This window comes from Capricornis sumatraensis, chromosome 23, assembly GCF_032405125.1.
Source record: "Capricornis sumatraensis isolate serow.1 chromosome 23, serow.2, whole genome shotgun sequence".
Lineage (NCBI taxonomy): Eukaryota > Metazoa > Chordata > Mammalia > Artiodactyla > Bovidae > Capricornis > Capricornis sumatraensis.
The window spans coordinates 24,685,864-24,708,504 of NC_091091.1; the positions used below are offsets into that span (position 1 = coordinate 24,685,864).

General features: G+C 48.0%; 1 protein-coding gene across 2 annotated transcripts in view; it reads right to left on the reverse strand.

Annotated features, from left to right (window-relative positions):
- The window catches only part of SH3PXD2A (SH3 and PX domains 2A), a 247,045-nt gene that overhangs the window by 179,434 nt on the left and 44,970 nt on the right, over positions 1-22,641 (reverse strand). For both annotated transcript variants that reach the window (XM_068961400.1, XM_068961399.1), the window contains exon 2: positions 4,782-4,862. In XM_068961400.1, the coding sequence (XP_068817501.1) occupies positions 4,782-4,862 (81 nt within the window). The remainder of the gene's footprint in view (positions 1-4,781; positions 4,863-22,641) is intronic.

Sequence of the window (22,641 nt, forward strand, 5' to 3'; positions counted from 1 at the left end):
GTTTGCAGAGAAATTACTACATCCCTGCGTCTTGTAATCAGATTGTGAAACAACCTTCGATGGAGCCGGAGCTTTAGAGTGCCTTCCGGTCCTTCCTCGGTGGGGCCAGGCCTTGGAGGAGACACTTAACAGTGAAGGAGTTGTGCGAGGAAATTTACAGAGGCTGGAAATACGGTCCAGTGCCAAAAAGAAGGCAACTTAAGAGCATCTGCAGGCCTTCTCCCTCCTCCTTCTCCCCTTAACTCCACCTCCATGCCCACCTCCTATAACCCAAGCCCTTTATAACCAAACAGGCCTCCACATCAGACACTGTCCCCGCCAGCTCCCTCTGGGACAGGTCCCTTTCCTCAGATAGGGCTGAGTGGTGAGTTATTTTTAGAAGAAACCAATTTCCACTTGGAGACCAAGAGCCTCTTCTCTCTCTGTTCCCAGCATGACATCTGAAATGCCCTTAGAAGCCCTCTCTAGTAACTGACCTGGTTTCCAGAAGAGGTGTTTGGAACAGTTGTTGAATTTGAACTGCTCTATGGATGGGGCAAGTCATGGTGGAATGCAGCCTCCCTCCTGCTGCAGAGACCCTGGAAGATGTTAGAGGACAACTGGGGAGGCCTTGGGAAGTGGCAGAGCATGCCTGGGTGGGCATAAAGCCAGATGGAGCCTGTTGTGCCTCCAAGACGGTCAGAGGCAGCCCAGACAAACAGAACTTCCTGAGATGATAGAAAAGTTCTGTATCTGCTGTAGAGCACTGTGCTCTAGAGCTCAAGAGCTGCGACTCCTGAAGCCTGCACACCTAAAGCCCATGCTGTGCAATAGGAGAAGTAATGGCGATGAGAAGCCTGGGCACTGCAACGGAGAACAGCCCCCGCTTGCCGCAACCAGAGAAAGCCTGCACAGCAGCGAAGACCCAGAACAGCTGGATAAACAAGTAGATAAAAAATTATTTTAAAAATTAAACTTAATTTTTAAAATTTGTTTTTAAATTAACTTAAATATAATTAGCCACATGTGGCTTGTGGCCACTGCACTGGATAGCATAGGTCTAAAGGCTCCATATCTGGTGCTTCCCAGCGGGCAGGAGGAGGAGCTGGGTTCAGGGTGCAGCCTCCTGGGTGAGAAGGAGGGAGAACCACTGAGTCTGAAGGCTCAAGGCAGAAGACACGGAGAGGAGAAGCTGTGGGGTGGAGTAGGGGGTCCTCCTCTAGTGCCCTTGGAAGGGTTAGAGGTGGGTGTGAATGACCAAGAAGGTGATCAGAATTGTATATGTACATTCATGCATGTCTGAAGGATATCCGTACAAAAGAAACTCTGATCTCCCAAATAAAGTATAAGAACTCACTGATTTGTCAGATAAACTAACTTCTCCAGGGAAGCCTGCTCTTATAACAGGGTATAATGTTTCCCTATAACATGTCTATAGTGGTTTTCTTTGCAGCATTCAGAATAGTATAAAATAATATGTATGTATATTTTAAACTAAAACCTGTCTTTCCTCACTAAGCTGTAAGTCCCATAAAAGCAGTAACCAGATCTGCTTTTGCTCACCAATAAATCCCCACTCAGAGCCTGGCATCCTGCCTGGACACAGAAGGTAGGCACTTAAGACTGGATGGATTGAGGATGGATGGATGGATGGGTGGATGGATGGACAGATGGACATATGAAGAGGAGGCAGACAAGCAGACATAAACAAACAAACTACGACATAAGTCAGGGACACATGTTACCCCAATAACTATAAATCTCAAAAAGCAACCAAATCCCCTCAAACTGGAGTGGGGGTGGGTGGCGCTATCACTCTTGGCTTCTGTCACCAATCAAAACCATATGTGCATCTTCTTAGCTGTCCCCTCCCAAGAAGAATGTTCTTTCCTTCCTCTCCATCCCTCAGCATGTTACTTGTACTTCAATCTAGTATTCATTTCATCTATGGTGGACTTAATTGCTTGAAAGCCTATTTCCCCCATCAGATACAGACCTCTAGAAAGACAGGACCTTGTTCTCAACTGAGTGTCCCTCAGCCTGGGCCACTTCTGCTCTGCAAAAGTGCACATGTGGTGGAGGCCTTATCAAAGGCCCATTCACTCCAGCCGTGGCTTCCTCACCTTTATACTTCCACCCTCACCACGCACAGTCAGCCTAAGGCTGCCGGATGTAGCAGGTGAAAATACAGGACAAAGGATAAAATATGAATCTCAGGTAAACAATGAATAACTTTTTAGTGTGCCTCCTGCAGTATTTGGGATATAAAGTATATGATCCCCAGAAAACTCAGAACCATGAGGTAGTAAAGCCAGTTAAGCAGCTTTCCCCAGGCTGGCTTAGTCAGCCCAGGACTTCCAGGGTTCCAATGTGGAGCTCGGCCTACAAGGGGAGGAGCAGAAGGATTCTGAGAGCAGGCCCCTGCGGGCCACACCCCCACTCCCAGCTCACTCCATCCTGCCTGAGTGGCAAGCTCCAGAGAGAGCCTGTGGGGCTCTGAACACTCTGACAGAGGACTGGGCACAGCACAGCTCCTCAGCAGAGTGACGCCAAGGGAGGGAAACAAGAGAGCAATACCGTGACAGGAGGTACTAAGCCCCCACACCCTTCAGCCAGGCATCCCGGCATTCTCGTCACCATTAACACCGAGTAACGTACTAGACAACCATGTGTCAGGGAAAACATGGATTCACTCATTCAATCCTCACAACAACCCTACTGGGTGGGTACCATTCGAATCTTCATTCTACGGATGAGAAAGTGGAGAAGTTAAGGAACTTGTCCGGAGTTACAGGGTGACAGAGCCAGCAACAGGCCCCAGGAAATGCGTCCCCAGTGTCTCAGCTCAGAACTGAGATCTGAGAGCCACCAGTGACCAGAGATGGAATTAGCAATGCTGTTTAGTCTTCCTCTTATAGGAGCCGCCATATTAAAATCAGAGATCTTGATAAATGAGAAAGGCTTTCTAAAATGAATGCCACTATATGTCCTTATGTCAAGTTCTGAAAAAAACAGGTTTCCAAAGATACTTGGTTGAAAGGTTAAATTCCGAAGAACCACCCTTTCCAAACTGCATCTACAGGGTGGCGATGACCCATGTGGACAGGCCTGGCCACGCTCATGACTAGGGCCAGCGCATCACACAAGCGGCTTCATCCATGTGTCCCCTCTCGACACACAGGAAATGAGCCCTCCAGGCAAGGGAGAAGTTGGGGGAGCAGCATTCCTTTCTTGTGAGATTCTGTAACCAGGGAGGGGGGCGGGGAATAGAACAGAAAAGGGGGGAAGAAAAGTTCTGATTTGAGAGTTTCCGCTGGCTCTCAGACCCCTTCTGGCTCATCAATGAGTCCTTTCAGGGTTCCCTCTCCCCAACTAAGACATCACTTCCTGTCCAGCACACTATACCCATTGAGGGGGTATCAGCAAATTCCAACAGTTTACACCAGAAGGACACAAGAGACTGGACAGGAATTGACGAGGGAAGAGGAGGAAGTGAGGAGGGTAAGGAGTGGCTCGCAATCCCATAGTGTTAGATTAAGAGAGGATTTGTAATGCAGGAAGCTGGCTCACCTCTGGCTCATCTCATAGGCACAGCCATAAGGACAATGGGATAAAATCAAGTACTTGGAGGTAAACACGCAAGCCTGGCATCTCCAAGATGACTCACCAGCAGAGGAAGAAGTGGACCTCGGTTGTGAGGGCCGGCGGTGGATGTCCCTTCTTTGTGTTTTTAATAGGCCTAAACCAGGCTCATGGCTCTAAGGAAGAGTCTGGAAGCTCTCAGCTTCTGATAAACAGGGGTGGGCCCCTTAGTGGCCATGTTGGTGTTCATGCCCTTCCAGCCTCGGCTGTAATGATTGGTGCAGAGGGGGCACCTGATCTAAGTCAAGCCAATCAGAGTCTTGCCTGGGGTTTTTCAATTTAGAACTGGGAGAGAGGCAGTCTCTGCTGTTGGAAACCACAAGGTAGGAAATTTGGGAGCCACTGACTGCCAAACTGCTGAGGACAGTGCCCAGAGAGAAGCCGAGACAAGACAGAAGGAGCACAGCCTTGTTTCAGGCATTCTTGGAGCCGCTGTCTCACCCTCCCTTCCACCATCTGGTTGACTGCATAAGCTTCCCTGGTCTATCATTCCAACCAAGTCTCCTTTTCACCTAAGCCAGTATGAGCACGAAACTGTTGCTTGTGACCTAAAGAAGCCTAGCCAAATTAATTTGACATCAAGGGAGGTGTCTACAGTGGAGCTGTGGGATCCATGTTACCACCCCCCATGTGACATGCCTGGGTATGGGAAAGAGACACACATATTATATATGCATACAAACAGGACAGCCTTATCCCGTTAGACAGACACAGTGGTCTGCCCAGTTTGTGTCTGTAGTTCAAGACATTGCTTATTTTCTGCTTCATTCTTTCCTGTGTGTTTGCTTTTCTTTGCCTACAATGATGTGGTGGCTTGTGTCTCACTCTGTATGTTTATAGACATATGTCTGCTCAGGCACACAGCACCCACGGCCAACTTCCCAGCCTCCAAATGCAGGAGGGTGACAAAGCATGACTGTTAACAGTCATGTTAAGAAGTCAACATAGCCCCAAGTGTCTGTCTGCAACATCCAAGACTAGGCTCAGCCCAGATTGACTGCCAAGGTTCCCTCCTCCATCCCTCTGTTCTGCCTAAACTCTGACCTTGAGATTGCTGGAAGGGGGTCTCTGGATGAGTGAGGAATGAGACAGGCTAGCCCACCAGAGGCTCAGGCCACTTCATACGGAACCAGGCCCCATCTGAGCTCAGACTCACTCACCTGCAGGTCAAAGAACTTGCTGTACCTCCGGTAGATGGTCTGGGATGTGGAGTCGGACCAGGTCACGTTGATGATGTATACCTGTGGGGGACAGGTAAGAGAAGGTGAGTGGGTATCTAAGGCAGGGCCTCAAGCTGCACCAATCATCATTTCCCATGACTGTGGGTATTCCATACAAGACCATTCTTTCTCTCATCTTTGTCCCCAGGGCTTTAGCATCGTGTCAGGTATACATGGATGCTACGCATAAGTCTAAACACACACACACACACACACACACCTAGAAGGGTATTCAATAAAAAGCTAAGGATGATTATATTAGGTGGGTAGGGTTACAAGTGGTTTTAATTTCCATCTTCTTGTTTATATGTACTTTATACAATGAACATAAATTTGGGCTTGTTTAAAAAAAATCTAAGTAGCTAATTTCCACTGATTCTCAAACTTTATGGTGAATGAGATTCTGCAAAGGGCCTTCCAAAATCACAGATGTCAGAACCCCACCCTCTACAATTCTGCATAAGTAGACCTGGGTTTTGGAGGCTCAGGCATCCACATTTTCTTTTGTTAAACAATTTTTATAGAGCAGTTTTAGGTTCACAGGGAAACTGAGCAGAAGGTACAGAGGGTTCCCTTCTATCCCTGCCTCCACACTTGCACAACCTCTCCCAGTATCAACACCCCTCACCAGAGTGGTATGTTTGTTGAAACTGGGTGTCTATGTTTTAAACAAACCACTCCAGCTGATTCTGCCTCAGTTGATCCTCGGAATCCACTCTACACCTGCTTCAGGAGGCTGTGAGCATTTCAGAGATGTGTGATTCATCCCGGTGTCCCTGAGTCTTAGCTCTGCGCCCGGCACAGAGTCGGTGCCTAGCAAACACTCTGCCCCAGTGAATGACCACCCTCGCCTTCTGGCTGAGACATAGATGCGCGGGAGGGAAGTTGGCGTGTGGAAGATCTGCAGACTTTTCTGAAATGAAGGCATTTCAGGACCCCATTCCCCGTGTCACCCCAGTTCCCAGTGCTCAGTCAAGCTCCGGACCACTGCTACTCAGGCCACTGTGGAAGGCTGCCTGGCCCAGGAGGTGGGCAGGACTGCTGACTGGAGAAGACCTACACAATCTGGCCTATTGTTCGCCCCATTTCTGTTCCTCACCTGAACCCACACCAAAGACATGCCTTCCTGGGCGAGGCCTCGGTTAGAGGGAGGGTCCCCCACACAACCTCAGAGCTACTCTGCTGAACGTCCCCTGGTGCCTGCTGTGAGGCCTCCGACCCAGGGTTAAGACATTTGCTCCTTCCGCCTTCAGAGCAGACCGGGCAGCTCTAGGTCCCTGCACCAGTCCCCTCGCCAGGATGCCCTGTTCATCGGAATCACCTGGGGAGCTCAGTAAAAACCCCTATTCCCAGGCCTCTGCCTGGTGATTCTGATTCAGGAGGTGTGAGGGGGAATCCACCAGAGAGGGGAACAAAGTGGCCGAAGAAGCCAGGGGCGTCAAAAGGGAGGAACGGGAGCGAAGAGGAGGTGCTTGCAGACACCTTGGCATCAGAGTGGTGGGCTTCACTGCCTGGAGCAGGGCGGTCTGATCTGCCTGGGCCGCTGTAACAAAACTCCACAGACTGGGTGGCTTAGACAACAATGTTTATTTCTTACAGTCATGGAAGCTGGAAACCCCAGATCAAGGTTCCAGGTGGAACCTGCTTTCCAGTCACCTTGTCGTACCTTCACGTGGTGGAGACAAGAGCTCTAGTTTCCTTCTCTTCTTATAAGGACACTAAACTCATCATTGTGGCTCTACCTTCACGACCGCATCTGGACCTAATTAATTCTCAAAGGCTCCACCTCGGATACCATCATACCGGGGATCTGGACTTTAACATGGGGACTTAGCAGGAGGGACTGGGGGAGGCACGAACACTGAGTCCACAAGGGTTTTGCACACGGGAGTGTGAGGCTGTTGTTTGGCTGCTCAGTTAACAGCCAAGGAAGCAAGCCCTGAGTCTAGCTCCTTCTCCACTCCAATCTCTAAGTCACAGAGTTAGCCTCGTGCAGTGCGGAGTGTTTGTTCTGAAACGCACCCAAGGAGACAGCTATAAAGCAAAGCAAATACAGCTGAGTGTTGCCACCCTGAAATGGGGTATTTAGGACACATATTATGTGATCCCAACAAGAAAGAACATTAAGTGAAAAGGCTGTCCCTGTCCTCACAAGCCCAAAATAAACTACTGACATAAATAAACACCCAGGGATATGCTTTGCTTTATATCATATGTAAACATATATCTCATACAATAAACTGTAGAAACCATTTAGGTAATGGTTACTATGTGCCAGCACAGTGTAAAGAACTCATATGCACTAGCTCATTTAATCTTCAGCTCAGTGAGGTAGCTACCACTGCCATCCCCGTTTTGCACAGAGGAAGTTGAGGTTCAGAGAAGCCAAATAACTTGCCCAAGGTCACACAGCTAGGAAAATACAGAGCAAAGGATTGAACCCAAGTCCAGCTGAGTTTAATCCCTATGCTCTTAACTATACTGGACTGTCTACCTATATGTAAATTCAGGAGCCAGGATATTTAATCAAACTTCGTGATCAGGACTGAATGGCATCTTTTTCAATAAAGTTTTGGGTGATCTGAGGAGTCTGTACAACCCTTGAGGAACATGGGGGAGGCAGACTAATCCTGAGAGCCTGAGACCAAGAAGAGACAGAACTTGGCCCAGACAGAAGTCAACAGTGAAGAATGCTACAAAGCCAGATGGACATGGAGGAAACTCTCATATCCAACCGGCTCCACCAACTGTGGCAAGACGCTCTGGGGTTTTTCTGGGGGGTTATAGCTCACCCCATCCCCTCTGTTGACGTCTAGCTCCTTTAATCCCAAATCCTGCTGGCTACAACTCCCTTCCACCCACATCTCCCCTTCCTAGAGACGTTATGCACAACACGCCAGAAGGAGGCCCCAAGTGAGTGGGCCCTCTTGGAAAGAGCCTGCCCTCACTCGCAGGCCATTAGACAGCAGTCTTTCTCCCTGGCCAGCCAAGCGGGACCCAGAGGAAGGGCTTAACTGGGCTTAGCATGACCCCTGCTCCATCCTCTCTAGTAATTAGGGGCTTCCCGTCACCTCCCAGGGAGAATTAATCACAGGCTCGCTGGCTCTGGCAGCTGGGAGGCCCCTCCTTTTGCAAAGGAGGAACCTAGAACCTAGGATGGCGATTCGCCAGGGAAGAGGCACAGACTCTGGAGTCAGCCACTCTTAGGACCTTTCTTGTCATGGCTGTGAGACCTCAGCCCAGCCTCTCAGACCCTCAGGCTCTTCCTCTGCTCTGTGCACACAGCCTGCAAAGCTACCGGCCTGACCCACTATGTTGGTTTCATCGCAGGCGTGCTCCCCCTGTAAGTGGCAGAGCTAGGACAGGAGACCAGGCTTCCTAATTCCCAGTCTAGGACTGATCAGCACAGGACCAGGAACACCTGCCCTTCCTCCTTTACGATTCAAAACAGTCGAAGAGCCATAGCGCATTGTCGCTATCTAAGACTTGACCTGAACCCACAAGAAAAACTGGCTCTCTCGTGACTGTCCCTTGGACAGCAAGGCGATCAAACCAGTCGATCCTAAAGGAAATCAACCCTATATATTCATTGGAAGGGCTGATGCTAAAGCTGAAGCTCCAATATTTCAGCCACCTGATGCGAAAAGCCGGCTCACTGGAAAAGACCCTGACTCTGGGAAAGATTGAGGGCAGGAGGAGAAGGGGGTGACAGAGGATGAGATGGTTGGATGGCATCACTGACTCAATAGACATGAGTTTGAGCAAACTCTGGGAGGTCACAGAGTCGGACACTGAGTGATTGAGTGACTGAACAACAACTGGTGACTAGATGTGGGAGTGGGGAAAGGAGCCCCCATTCCAGGTTCTCCCAGACCTCTGGGACTTGCCAGAGCCTCCCACCCCCATGCCCAGCCCACCCTCCTGGACAAACAGTGTAAACCCTGAGCTAAAGAAAGGGTCAGAGGCCTCCCTGGAGGCCAGGGAGGATCCACGGATACCCTCCAGGCCCCTTTCCCTCGTTGTTTGCTGGTCTGCTTGCTTCCAAAGCTCGATCATCCTAGATCAGCCCAGATGGGCACCCAGATCATCACAATTCCAGCCCTGCTCCCACTGCCCCACCCCACAGCAGAGTTCCTCAAGCCCGCCTGAGCTGGCTATGTGGGAAACCCTAGGGATGAACCGCAGAGAAGGAGCAGGTGGAGGGGAGGGGGACAGGGCAGAGGTCACTGGAGAAAGCCAGCTCTGTTCACTGGGTCTGCGTCAGGGGCCCAGGTAAACCCTCCTCTGGCTACAGGAGTGACCAGGATAAGGTTACCCAGCAGCTGGGTCTCAAGAAAGGTTTTCAATTAAACATTCTGCCTGCACGTACTTTACTTGGAGTCATGTTTCCCCGGGTGGAGTTTCCCTTCCTTCTGGATTAAAAAAAGCATGGATTCTATTTCCCCATCTCTGGTCACTTCAGGCAGATGGCAAGCATCTAGGGATTGTGTCCAGCCTCCCCTAGAGAGGAAGCCCTAGAGTCTCAAGTCCACCTGCCATGCTCACCGTCCTCCACAGACTCAACTACAGAAACTCTGCAATGCCTCCGTTCCACCAGCCCACCCACTCTGGGGCCATTTGGGGTCGCTTTCCATCTGCTCAGCTCATTAGGCCTAGAAATGTCTGTGGCTTCCAAGACTTCCAAGTCCTGCTCCTTTCAACAAGGAAACAGCCTTGATGCAAATCAGACCAGCAGCTCAGCTCCACAGAACTGAGACTGAAGCCCAGCCCAGTTCCTGTGGAGGGAGGGCCATGCTCAGACCTGGACTGTGACCAATTAATGACCCAAAGCTATGGCCTAATCATTCCTAGAAGGCCTGGGACCTGCCCACGCTTAATTAGAAAGTGCCAGTAAGTACCCACTGCTCCCTTTGCTGATGAAGAGTACAGTTAGAGGCAAGAAGTTAGGAAGTGTGGGGAAATCTCCACCTGGCCACGGTGGCTCAGTTTACTGAGGAGGTCTTATTTTCCCTAAACCCCTGCCAGCTGCCCCTGGCCCTCGACCAAGTGGAAACCCAATGACAACCTTCCTTCACCTGCTTATACCAACACAGGGTGGGAATAGTTGGCGAAGACTAAGTTGTTTACTCTCCAAAGACTGCTATGGATAAGTAGGGGGCAAAAGTTAGCCTATATTCTGCACCCCAAACTGTGCACCACGGCTCTGGGATGCAGGCACACAGAGAAAGGAGTCCTTCCTCCTAATGCATACGGAAAAGTTTCTAACCAGGACACAGCACCGTGTCCCCTGGGTAGGTTGTCACTGCTTTCCAGATCCCTTGCTGCTGCTGCTGCTGCTGCTGCTAAGTCACTTCAGTCGTGTCCGACTCTGCACGACCCCATAGACGGCAGCCCACCAGGCTCCCCTGTCCCTGGGATTCTCCAGGCAAGAACACTGGAGTGGGTTGCCATTTCCTTCTCCAGTGCATGAAAGTGAAAAGTGAAAGTGAAGTCGCTCAGTCATGTCCGACTCCTAGCGACCCCATGGACTGCAGCCCACCAGGCTCCTCTGTCCATGGGATTCTCCAGGCAAGAGCGCTGGAGTGGGTTGCCATTGCCTTCTCCCCAGGTCCCCTGAGATTACAGTATCTCCTCAGGACCCAGTTCCTCCACTTTCCCAGATCTTCTAGATGAACGGATGCTTAATGTTTGGAATAGGCTGCTAAAGGCTATGGCCACAGAGGTCTGAATGAACACATTTCAACAGCCAGGAAAGGGGAATTCTTATTTAGGGAGCTGATTGCAGCTCTGGCTTCCTGCTGGAGAAGTTCCTCATGCTAGCCCACCTAAGGTACCAATTGGATCTAACCTTCTATTCAAAGGGCCCCATGTACTAAGTCTGTACCAAGTCCTGTGACAGGCAGGGGAGTCTCAAATTAGACCGGGTTGATTCCCAAGGCCCACCTCACCCAGCAGGGCAGAGGATCCCAGGGCTGCCGCTCCCAAGGCAAGGGCTCCACCAATGCTGGGCTAATGCTCCTTCTCCTTCTGCCTGGGCCCACTGACCCCCACTAATAAGAGGCGGAGACTCCGGTGTCAAAGACCCATCTTGATAACAGTAGGCTGCACCCAATTTGAAAGCCTCCCAGATTTCATTGTCGGACCTGGCCCACCAGCCTAGCACGTCTGCGGTCCTCCCTTGCAGTGCTCAGAGTCTGTTTTTTCACAACTAGCCACTTACTAGATCTGCCTCTGTTTACTACTTGTTGACTCAGGATGACCCAGCCCTGGACGTATGCTGTCACCCTGTCATTTCACTTGGGTGACTATGTCCTCCCAGTCTCCCCAAGGGCAGCAACTGTATTCGCTCACTCCTCTGAGGTATCCCAGGCCTGGCAGTCTGCTGGGCACCCTGAAATATGACTGGCTGGCTAATGACTGAAAATCTACTGGGTTTAAAGCACCAAAGAGGTCGCTAGCAGCAACATCTGGGGACTACGCCCACCTCCAGAAGCAAATTCTCACTGGTCAAGGGGCAGAATATAAATACATCTGACTTGGTACAAAAGCTTTGCCAGCCCACAACCCTGCCAGCAAAATCGAGTTCAATGGCCTGTGGCCACTTGGCTAACATTTCTGAGCACCCTCAGGGTGTAGTCCCCTAAAACTCTGACATCTCCTCTGGAGTGGATGATTATTCATGGGGTGGGGAGGGTAAATGACACTGCAGATTTGAGCAACAAGCAGCACTTAGAAGCCTGGACTTGGGGGCAACCTCCCCTCTAAAGCGCACATGCATGCATGCGCATACACATGTGTGCACGCACACACACACACACACACACACACAGGTTCAGTATGGGTTCATGACCAGATGGTGGAGCCTTTCAGGCCTCAGACCACCCTAGCCAGGCTCCCTCTGGACCTCTTTGTGGAGCAATCACAACAAACACAGCAAAAGCGAACCCCAGAAAGGCTTGCAAGAGACAAGGAGTGTGGCCCACAGAAGGCTTCTCCCAGAACCAGGATCCACCCACCCCTCCAAAACATAGCTGCCATGCACCCGCTATAAACCTGTGCCAAAAGGTTCTCCTCTGGGAAAAGAGCTTTCCCCCTCCCAGTTTCATTGGGATATACTTGACATACAACACTGTATACATTTACGGTGTGCGGCGTCATGATTTGACTTACATCCATCACGCAATGACTGCCATAATAAGCTTCAAGAACATCCAGCATTTAATACGGATATACCATCAAAGAAACAGGAAATTTTTTTCTTGTGATGAGATCTCTTAGAATTTACTCTCTTAACAACTTTCACATGTGATATACAGCAGTGTTAATGACATTTCTCATGTTGTACGTCATATCCCTAGTACTTACTTATCTCACAACTGGGAATTTTTATCCTTCGTCAAATTCCCACTCCACCCACCCTTCTCTGGTAACCAGAAATCTGATCTCTTTTGCTACAAGTTTGTTTTTGAAGTAAATTGACCTATAACACTATGTTAGTTCCTGGTGCATAATATAATGATTTGATATTGCTACACATTTCAAAAGCATCACCATAATTCTGGTTACTATCTGTCACCATACAAGGGTACTACATAATTATCGACAATATTTACTGCACTGTAATTTCATACCTGTGACTCACTTCTTTCTTAGCTGAAAGTCTGTACTTCTTAATCTCTCTCGTCTATGTTCTCCTCCCCTCGCCCCCTCCCCTCTGGCACCCACTTGTTTGTTTTCTGTATCTATGACTTTGTTTCTGTTGTTTGTTCATTTCTGTTTGTTAGATTCCACATATAAGTGAAATCATGTAGTATTTGTCTTTCTCCATCTGACTTACTTCCCTGAGCAGAACATGCTGCTGCAGATGGTAAAACTTCATTCTCTGTATGGCTGAGTAATATTCCCTTATGTATACATATGGAATATATATACATATATATACACACATACATATATGTGGGCTACCCTGGTGGCTCAGATGGTAAAGAACCTGCCTGCAATGTGGGAGACCTGGGTTTGATCCCTGGGTCAGGACGATCCCCTGGAGCAGGGAATGGCTAACCACTCCAGTATTCTTGCCTGGAAAATTCCATGAACAGAGAGAGCCTGGCGAGCTACAGTCCATGGGGTCGCAAAGAGTCGGACAGGACTGAGTGACTACCGCTGTCACTTTCATACATATGTGTATCTCACACCTTCTTTATCCATTCATCTGTTGATAGGCACTTGGGTAGCTTCCCTGTCTTGGCTATCACATATAATGCTGCAATGAACGTAAAAATGCATATATCTTTTCTAATCAGTGTTTTCATTTTCTTTAGATAAACACCCAGAGGTGGAACTGCTGGATCATATGGCAGTTCTATTTTTAATTTTTTGAGGAAACTCCACACTGTTTTCCAGTATCTGCACCAATTTACATTCCCACCAACAGTTCCTGAGGGTTCCCGTTTCTCCACACCCTGGCCAGCATTCATGATTTGTTGTCTTTCTGATAACAGCCATTCTGACAGGTGTGAAGTGACACCTCATTGTGGTTTTGACTTGCATTTGGGAAAGAGGGCTTTTTAAAGGGATGTGAAGGAGGGGATAGTCAGCAGGCTCCTAAACCGTTATCAAACACCTTCAAGAATATCTAGTGGGGATCCGTCACTCTCAGCACCTGTCATCATTTGTGTGAATCCTGGGCCTTTATTATTTAATTTGGAGGGCAGTGTGTAGGCAAGAGGGTTTGGAGGAAGCTTCCAATAGCTGGTTACTCCATTCATTCCTCTGCAAGATGGGAAGAACTGTGGTTACCTCACTCCAGAGCTGTCTGAGGATGTTTGATCTACCCCATTTCTCCCCATTAGAACAGAAGTTCCTTCAAGGCAGATCATGGCATTCTAACGCCTAGCAAGACAATTTATACCTAAGAGGTGCTCATTTAATGTCCCCTAAGTAAGTCCGCTGGATCATGGAAAAGGCAAGAGAGTTCCAGAAAAACATCTATTTCTGCTTTATTGACTAGGCCAAAGCCTTTGACTGTGTGGATCACAACAAACTGTGGAAAATTCTGAAAGAGATGGGAATACCAGACCACCTGACCTGCCTCTTGAGAAACCTATATGCAGGTCAGGAAGCAACAGTTAGAACTGGACATAGAACAACGACTGGTTCCATATAGGAAAAGGAGTACGTCAAGGCTGTATATTGTCACCCTGCTTATTTAACTTATATGCAGAGTACATCATGAGAAACGCTGGGCTGAAGGAAGCAAAAGCTGGAATCCAGGTTGCCGGGAGAAATATCAATAACCTCAGATATGCAGATGACACCACCCTTATGGCAGAAAGTGAAGAGGAACTAAAGAGCCTCTTGATGAAAGTGAAAGTGGAGAGTGAAAAAGTTGGCTTAAAGCTCAACATTCAGAAGACGAAGATCACGGCATCTGGTCCCATCACTTCATGGGAAATAGATGGGGAAACAGTGGAAACAGGGTCAGACTTTATTTTGGGGGGCTCCAAAATCACTGCAGATGGTGACTGCAGCCATGAAATTAAAAGACGCTTACTCCTTGGAAGAAAAGTTATGACCAACCTAGACAGCATAGTAAAAAGCAGAGACATTACTTTGCCAACTAAGGTCCATCTAGTCACGGCTATGGTTTCCCCAGTGGTCATGTATGGATGTGAGAGTTGGACTGTGAAGATAGCTGAGCACCGAAGAATTGATGCTTTTGAACTGTGGTGTTGGAGAAGACTCTTGAGAGTCCCTTGGACTGCAAGGAGATCCAACCAGTTCATTCTAAAGGAGATCAGTCCTGGGTGTTCTTTGGAAGGAATGATGCTAAAGCTGAAACTCCAGTATTTTGGCCACCTCATGTGAAGAGTTGACTCATTGGAAAAGACTGATGCGGGGAGGGATTGGGGGCAGGAGGAGAAGAGGATGACAGAGGATGAGATGGCTGGATGGCATCACCGACTTGATGGACGTGAGTCTGAGTGAACTCCGGGAGTTGGTGATGGACAGGGAGGCCTGGCGTGCTGCGATTCATGGGGTCGCAAAGAGTCGGACACGACTGAGCGACTGAACTGAACTGAAGTAAGAGAAGGAACAAAGCAACCCACTGATGTCGAGTGACATTAGTGCCTGCTGCTGGCTTTTGTGCCACACAACAGATGAGGCAGAGACCCCGACCTCCAGGCCCTCCAGCTCAGCTGGAGCAGCCAGACTCACACTGACCAATCAAGCAGGAAAACCAGCTGGAGCGATGGGGTACCAACCAGTGAGGCTCAGAAAGCACCAAAGGTAGCACTGGCATTGCACTGGAGAAAGATGGCTTTTGAAGGCATTTGGTGGATTTGAATTTTAGCTTCCACACTTCACTGCTGTGTGGGCCTGAGCATGTTTCTTAGCCTCTCTGAGTGAGAGGGTCTCGTTAGCTGCAAAGTGTGGTTTATAATGGGAGCTTCCCTTTAAATGTGATGACACAAGGTTGGGGCTGGCACATGGTGAGTGCCCAAGTGAACCTTAGCTATTTGGATACTCAGGAAGAGTGGGGGGGTTGAACTGACTTGTTTCCATTTGCCCTGAGACTTGAATCATGACACCAGGAATAGGAGCAGAAGGGGAGCAGGAAGTAAGAATCAGGGACACAGACAGACAGGGGCAGGGGAACGAACACACACACACACACACACACACACACACACACACACACGCACGCACGCACGCACGCACACAGAGACACACAGAGACACACAGAGACACACACACTCTTTCTCTCTCTGTCCCACACTACTAACAAGGCTGGCCTGGGAAAGTAGAAGAGTAAAAATAGCTCTGCTGCCCAGGGCCGGGAGAACAATGGCCATCCTTGGGAGCACCCCACAGAAAGGATGGATGGGCTGTGGTAGGCCCCTCGGGGTCGGAGGCGTTTTTCCTTTTTTTCATGTTTCCTGGAGAGGAAATGAGTGTGCAAAGTAGAAGCTAGCAGGATTGACAAAACTTAAACAGACCTTTAAAAAGGTTCAGCTGCTGAAACTCTGTCCTTGCAGTCACCACAGCTAGGACAGCAGGATGAGCCAGTTTTTTGGTTGTTTTTTTCTTTTTTTTTGACAAACCTTTCTCTTCAATGCAGGAGCTTGTAGTTTCAGTAGGAATAAAAATTATAGCCATGCCCCTGTATTGATCACTTAACTGCATTCCAGGCTTTGCTAAGCACCTTATCTTGATGATCTCATTTAATTCTGACATCGATTCTGTGGGGGAAAGTGTTGTTATCATGTCTAGTTAACAAATGAAGAGACCTTGAGAAATAACAGATCTACCTTAAGTTCCAAGGGTGCCTGATAAAGCTCAGGTTTAAATGCGGTGCTGACCCCGCAGCTTGACCACTTCGTCCTTTTTGATAACTACACCAGACTGCCTTGCGTCCAGGCGGAGCCCCCGCCATGACGATTTGCTCTTCAATCGGTTGCTTTACCTGTAGGTGACCCTTCGGTCAGCACTGAGGCCACCCACATGGCAGCGGGGTAGTGAGACCAGCTTGAGGACCAGGGCTCCGTTTTGCATGGTTCAAACGCAGTCCAATCTGGCTACTGGAGAAGTTGTTTCTGTCTCTGAGCCTCCACTCCCCATCTGTAAAATGGGTGTGGTAACACCTGCCCCACCGTGAAACTTAATGAGAACACAAGGGAAGCAATAACCATAGTGCTGGGGTTGCTGTGGCTGTTGGCCACACATGACCTCTCCTCCCCATCTTCCCCTTCAAAGAGCCTAGCACAGTCTTTTGTGCTCTTGGAGTTTTTGCCTCTTTCCTAGAAGTTTCTGGAGGCACCAATGACCCTTCCTGGGTCAAGAAAGGAAGGCACTGCAGCTTCTAGGGCCCCGGGTGTCGCCCCTCACTGCTTGCTCTCCAGATTACCTGAGGGCATGGGGTTGGACCTCTGCACCTCCCTCCCTCCAGCCCTGCCACCTCCCTCTGGTCCCAAGCCAGCTTATCAGAACAGATATATCTGACCACCTTGGGGCAGCGGGTCCTCCAACAGAGAGGCCCAGAATAGGTGAGCATAGGTGTCTTGGGTAATGCCCAGGAGCTCAGAAAGGGTGGTGGGATGCCCAGGCTAGGGGGAGGAGGCTCTCTCTATGGTGGAAGTCGAGAAAAATTCTAGATGTATATTGACATTCAGGAGCTAAAGACCTGGAAACCTAAAACAACCAGATACTCGCTCGAACCCTGGAAAGGACCATGGTCCTGGGCTTCCAAGGGGCTTGGACGCAGCCCAGCGATCTAGGACCGAGCTGGAAAGGACGATTCTAGCCCCACATTCTCTGAAATCAACGGCTGACCTGGGCCTGCTGACCTGGACACACACATCCTGTGAACGTGCCCCGCTCTCCCGTCACACCCTGGGGAGCAAGCAGAGGTTAACACACACGGGTTGGTTTCCTCTTCCTGGGAAACACAGCAGCCAGGCAAGGCCAGAGGCCAGCGGATTCCTCCACACACAGCCTGAAGGGGAAGTGACCCCACCATTTCCTCCCTGCCATCTGACACACTCACACCTTCCTCTCTACTGTGCTCAGCAAAGCTTGACTTCTGACACAAGGCGAACGGCTGTCATTAGGAATTCTGTTGCATGGGATAGGCAGGAACAATCATTTTAGAGAGCATTTTAGCAATCTCTAAACCTGCACTCCCTTTGATACAGCAATTTTACTTCTAAGAATTTATCCACACAAGTGTGTGTATATGTGCATCTAGGCATGTGTGTATTTATATATATATATATAAAGATGTTCATGCATCTTTGTTTGAAACAGCAAAAAAAATAAGGAAGGTTGACAGTATATCGGTTTAAAAAATGGTCAAATTATGAGTCATATATCTATTAAAGATAAGGCGGCTCTTTCTGTCATCAAGGGAAAATGTTCACAGTATATTGAGAAAAGAAAAAATATTACAAAACTGTGTATACAGTAAGATAAGATTTATTTCAAGGGAGGAGGAGTTGTGTATGGGGATTGTGCAGATATATATATGTGTGCGTGTGTGTACATTTAAAACATTTGGGAAAATGCCACAAATTGATGATCATGGTTATTTGGGTTAAGAAGAATAGAATAATTTCACTTTATACATCTCTATATTGTTTTGTTGGACTATGTTTGGCTTTCAAATGTAAAATGAGATTTCCATCTTTACAAAACAATTGTGCTCTCTTAGCCTGTACTCTGACTAGTGTCAGCTCCTAGATATTCTGCCAACATCCAGTATGTGCTCATTCTCGGGGAGCGATTTCAAGTTCAACGTGGAGCTCTTGGAGCCAAAGTCTGTAATCCTGTCTACACATACCATCACCTGCAGTGCTTTAAAAACACTGTCTGCCAGCGCTACCCATACCATTTGAATTAGAATCTGGGAAGGTGGAGTGGACACACTGGTAGTTTTCAGAGCTCCCAGGTAAGTCTACAGGTTGTTACGGGTTGAGAAACACTTGTTGATTAAAAAAAGAAAAGCACAACGTAGGAGTTGCTAGTTTAGTTTTATTTAGAGTAAAATGAGGACTGCAGCCTGGGAGACAGCACCTCAGACAGCGTGAAAAACTGCTCCAAAGAAGTAGGGGAAGGACAGTATGTAAGTGACTCTAGTGAAGGGAGGATACATGCAATCAAGCACATAGTTTTCCAGAAGGTTTCTGCTCATCTCATGAAGCTTTCTGCTAGTCACGAGAAATAGCTGTCACCCTGAAGGATTTTAGTGCTTTTCTAGATATGAGGAGACAGGAGAATTGGACTCATAAACTCAGCTCCTGGAAACATGTAACAATCTAAAGACCTGTTCTGCCAGTACCCTCCCCCCCCCCCCCCCCCAGTCTCCACCTTGGACTCCTTGCAGGGGGTTCTGAAGGTCAGCAGCTGCAGCAGCACATGACTTAATCCTTGTAGAGGTAGATGGCAAGTGCCAACTTGTAGCTAACACATTCAAGGTGGACCTGGACCAACACCAAACAGACCACCGGACGAGCTGAAGAAAACACTCTTCAAGTAGCAAGCAATATATTATAAGTAATGAGTACTGGTAGAGAGTCAGCTCCGTCTTCAAGAGATCCAGTTAGGGGGTTTGTATTTAGTGCTTTTTCTCAAAGTTCTGCCTCCAGTTTTGGAATGCACCACCTCAAGTGGGGAGAAAAAACAGGGGGACAGGGGTTCATCTGTTCTGAGCTGTGGCTGGGCCTTCGCTTCTTCAGCAGCCCATGGCTGTCCCCACCTCCATGGGGCCTGTATCAGCGACTCAGGGGTCAGAGTCCAGCCCTTTTCAGCTCCAGGACGAACAGTTGCAAGAATTAGAGGTGCTGAGTCCAGAGAAGGCATTTAAGAGACACACAACAGCTGGTTTCAAATATTTAAAGCAGTATCAGTGTGAGTGGGTCAGCTCCAAGTATATCCAAAGGAAGGTGGTGGACAGTGAATCCAAACCATAGAAAAGCGGGTCTTGCCCAGTGTTGGGAAGAACTTGCCAACTAGAGCTGCTCAAAGATGGGATGGGCCGTCTTGTGAAGTAACGGACCATCAAGGCAGAGATGAGTGACCACTTGCCTGTGATGTTGCTGGGAAACCCCTTTCCACTCAGCCCTCCCACTGCCAACTCCAGGAGGTCAGAAACACTAAGAAAGTTTTAGCAAAATCCACTGGGAATACAACTCCTTTAGCAAAAGTCTTCCACTTGCAAAAAATTGTCCTGAGCATCAGCTGAGTGTCAGACTCTGCACAAGGTACTGGCCATACCAGAAGTGAGTCAGACAGTCTATCCTCATGGGGCTTTAGACACAAATACGATTATTTCTGATGGTCCAATAAAATGGAGTACAGTGACCAAAACTGACTTCAGGGGAGGTGGCTAAGTCAGACTGATGGTCAGGGAAGGCTTCTTTCAGGAGACAATATTTGAGGTGAGATCTAGATGCAAAGAGAAAAGCACTACTTACCAGCTGGGGAGGTGGGTAGGATCTCCGTTTGATTCCATCCAAAATTAAAAGGGAACCCTACCTCACATCATATACAAAAATTAACCCCAAATGGATCAAAGACCTCAGTGCGAGTGATAACACTATACAAAAGTCTTAGAAGAAAACATGGGTGCAAATCTTTGAGACCTTGGACTAGACAATGGTTTTTAAGATATGACACCAAAAATACAGTAATCAAACAAAAAAAAGAAAGAAAAAAGCAATAGATAATTTGGATTTCACCAAGATTAAAAACTTGTCCTTCAGAGGACGCCAGCAAGAAAGTGAAAAGACAGTCTAAAGAATGGAAGAAAATATTTGAAATCCATGTATATAAAGAACTCTTTCAACTCAATAACAAAAAGACAACACAACTTAAAAATGGGCAAAGGATCTGAATAGACTTTTCTCCAAAGAAGATATACAAATGACTAGTAAGCACAAAAAGAGATGCTCAACATTGCTTAGCCATCTGCTGCTGCTGATGTTTAGTCCCTAAGTCACGTCTGACTATTTTTCAACTGTGCACTGTAGCCCATCAGGTTCCTCCATCCATGGGATTTTCCAGGCAATAATACTGCAGTGGATTCCCATTTTCTTCTCCAGGGGATCTTCCTAACCCAAGGCTTGAACTCACGTCTCCTGTTTGGCAGGCAGATTCTTTCCTACTGAACCACCAGGGAAGCCCTTCCATCTAGCCATTGCTGCTACTGTTGCTAAGTCGCTTCAGTCATGTCCGACTCTGTGCAACCCCATAGAAGGCAGCCCACCAGGCTCCACCATCTCTGGGATTCCCCAGGCGAGAACACTGGAGTGGGTTGCCATTTCCTTCTCCAATGTATGAAAGTGAAAAGTGAAAGTGAAGTTGCTCATTCACGTCTGACTCTTCGCGACTCCATGGACTGCAGCCTACCAGGCTCCTCCGTCCATGGGATTTTCCAGGCAAGATTACTGGAGTGGGGTGCCATTGCCTTCTCCGTCCATCTAGCCATTAGGGGAGTGCAAATCAAAACTATAATGAAGTATCATTTCACACCCAGTAGGATGGCTATAATCAAACAGACAGATAATAATAAGTGTAGGCAAAAATTGCTGACAAATCACAGTCAAAACTATCGTTTTTCCTGTAGTCATGTACAGATGTGAGAGTTGGACCATAAGGAAGGCTGAGCACCAAAGAATTGATGCTTTCGAATTGCAGTGCTGGAGAAGGCTCTTGAGAGTCCCCTGGATAGAAAGGAGATCAAACCAGTCAATCCTAAAGGAAATCAACCCTGAATATTCATTGGAAGGACTGTTGCTGAAGCTGAAGCTCCAATACTTCAGCCACCTGATTTGAAGAGCCAATTCACTGGAAAAGACCTGGATGCTGGGGAAAGATGGAAGGCAAAAGAAGAAGGAGGCGGCAGAGGATGAGATGGTTAGATAGCATCACCCACTCAGTGGACATGAATTTGAGCAAACTCTGGGAGACAGTGGAGGACAGAGGAGTCTGGCATGCTGCATTCCATGGGGTCACAAAGAGCTGGACACGACTTGGCCACTGAACAACAACAAAAGGATGTAGAGAAATTAAAACCTCCATATACTGTTGACGGGAATAAATGGTTGTAAAATAGTGCAGCTGCTTTGGAAAATAGTCTGACAGTTCCTCAAATGGCTAAACACAGAATTACCATATAAACCCAGCAATTGTATTCCAACCATCTATCCAAGAGAAATGGAAACTCATGTCCACACCAAAACTTCTATGTGAGTGTTCATAGCAGCACTGTATTACAAAATATTATATGTATTACATCATAGCCCCAAAGTGAAAACAACCCAAATGTCCAGCAACTAATGAATGGATAAATAAAATGATATATTATAGCCATACAATGAAAAACTGTTAAGTAATAAAAAGGAATAAAGTACTCATACCTGCTACAGCATGGATGAACGTCGACAACATTATGCTAAGTGAAAGAAGCTAGACACAAAGGACCACACATATGATTCCACTTCTATGAAACTCCCAGAATAGACAAGTCTATAGAGACAGAAATAGATTACAACTAAGCATTTTTTAAAATATTAGGAGGGAAATGATGTCAGTCTCAGTTAAGGAGTTCTTGCCAGAAAAGGCTCCATCTCTCCCTCCTTTCAGTTTGTCTAATTTCCCCAAAGTTCAATCAAGACCCACCACCTCCTAGAAGCCTTCCTGGACCGCCTCAGCCCTGGGGCTCCCTCTGCCCCAGGGGACACAGCAAACCTATATAGTTATGGGTCATGTCATGACCATTAGTCTTGGAGGAAACTGTGACCCCTGTGGTACAGATCACCAACACTGGCACACAGTAGGTGTGTCTAGCTGATTAATGAGAGAGACTGGTTTAAAATGCACCTGGTTTCCCAGACTCAGGAAGAAGAGACCAGGTTCCCTTCCAGTGACGACTAGAAAGAACCAAAGCCGGAAACATCCCGCTCTCTGCCTAGAGAGTTCACTGGCCCTGGCAGAACCTGGCCTGCAGTAAAAGTTTCCCAGTCAAGCAGCAAAACTGGAAACACCATCAGCTCCTGTTTGGCTTCCAGGACAGGGAAACTGCACTTAAAATCCACTAATGCTGCTCTGATATTGGAAGCGCCCACAGAGGGTAATTGCAGAAATAGGTGAATCTGCTCACCTTCTCTAGAAACATGTTCTCTGCTCACACTCCTGACTCTGGAGTTTGGCCCAGCCTTCTTTCATCTGATCCCACCCAGCCCTTGCCCTCCTCCAGCCCTCTCAGACCCTCTGCCCACAGTCTTTTCCACCTTTTCCAAAA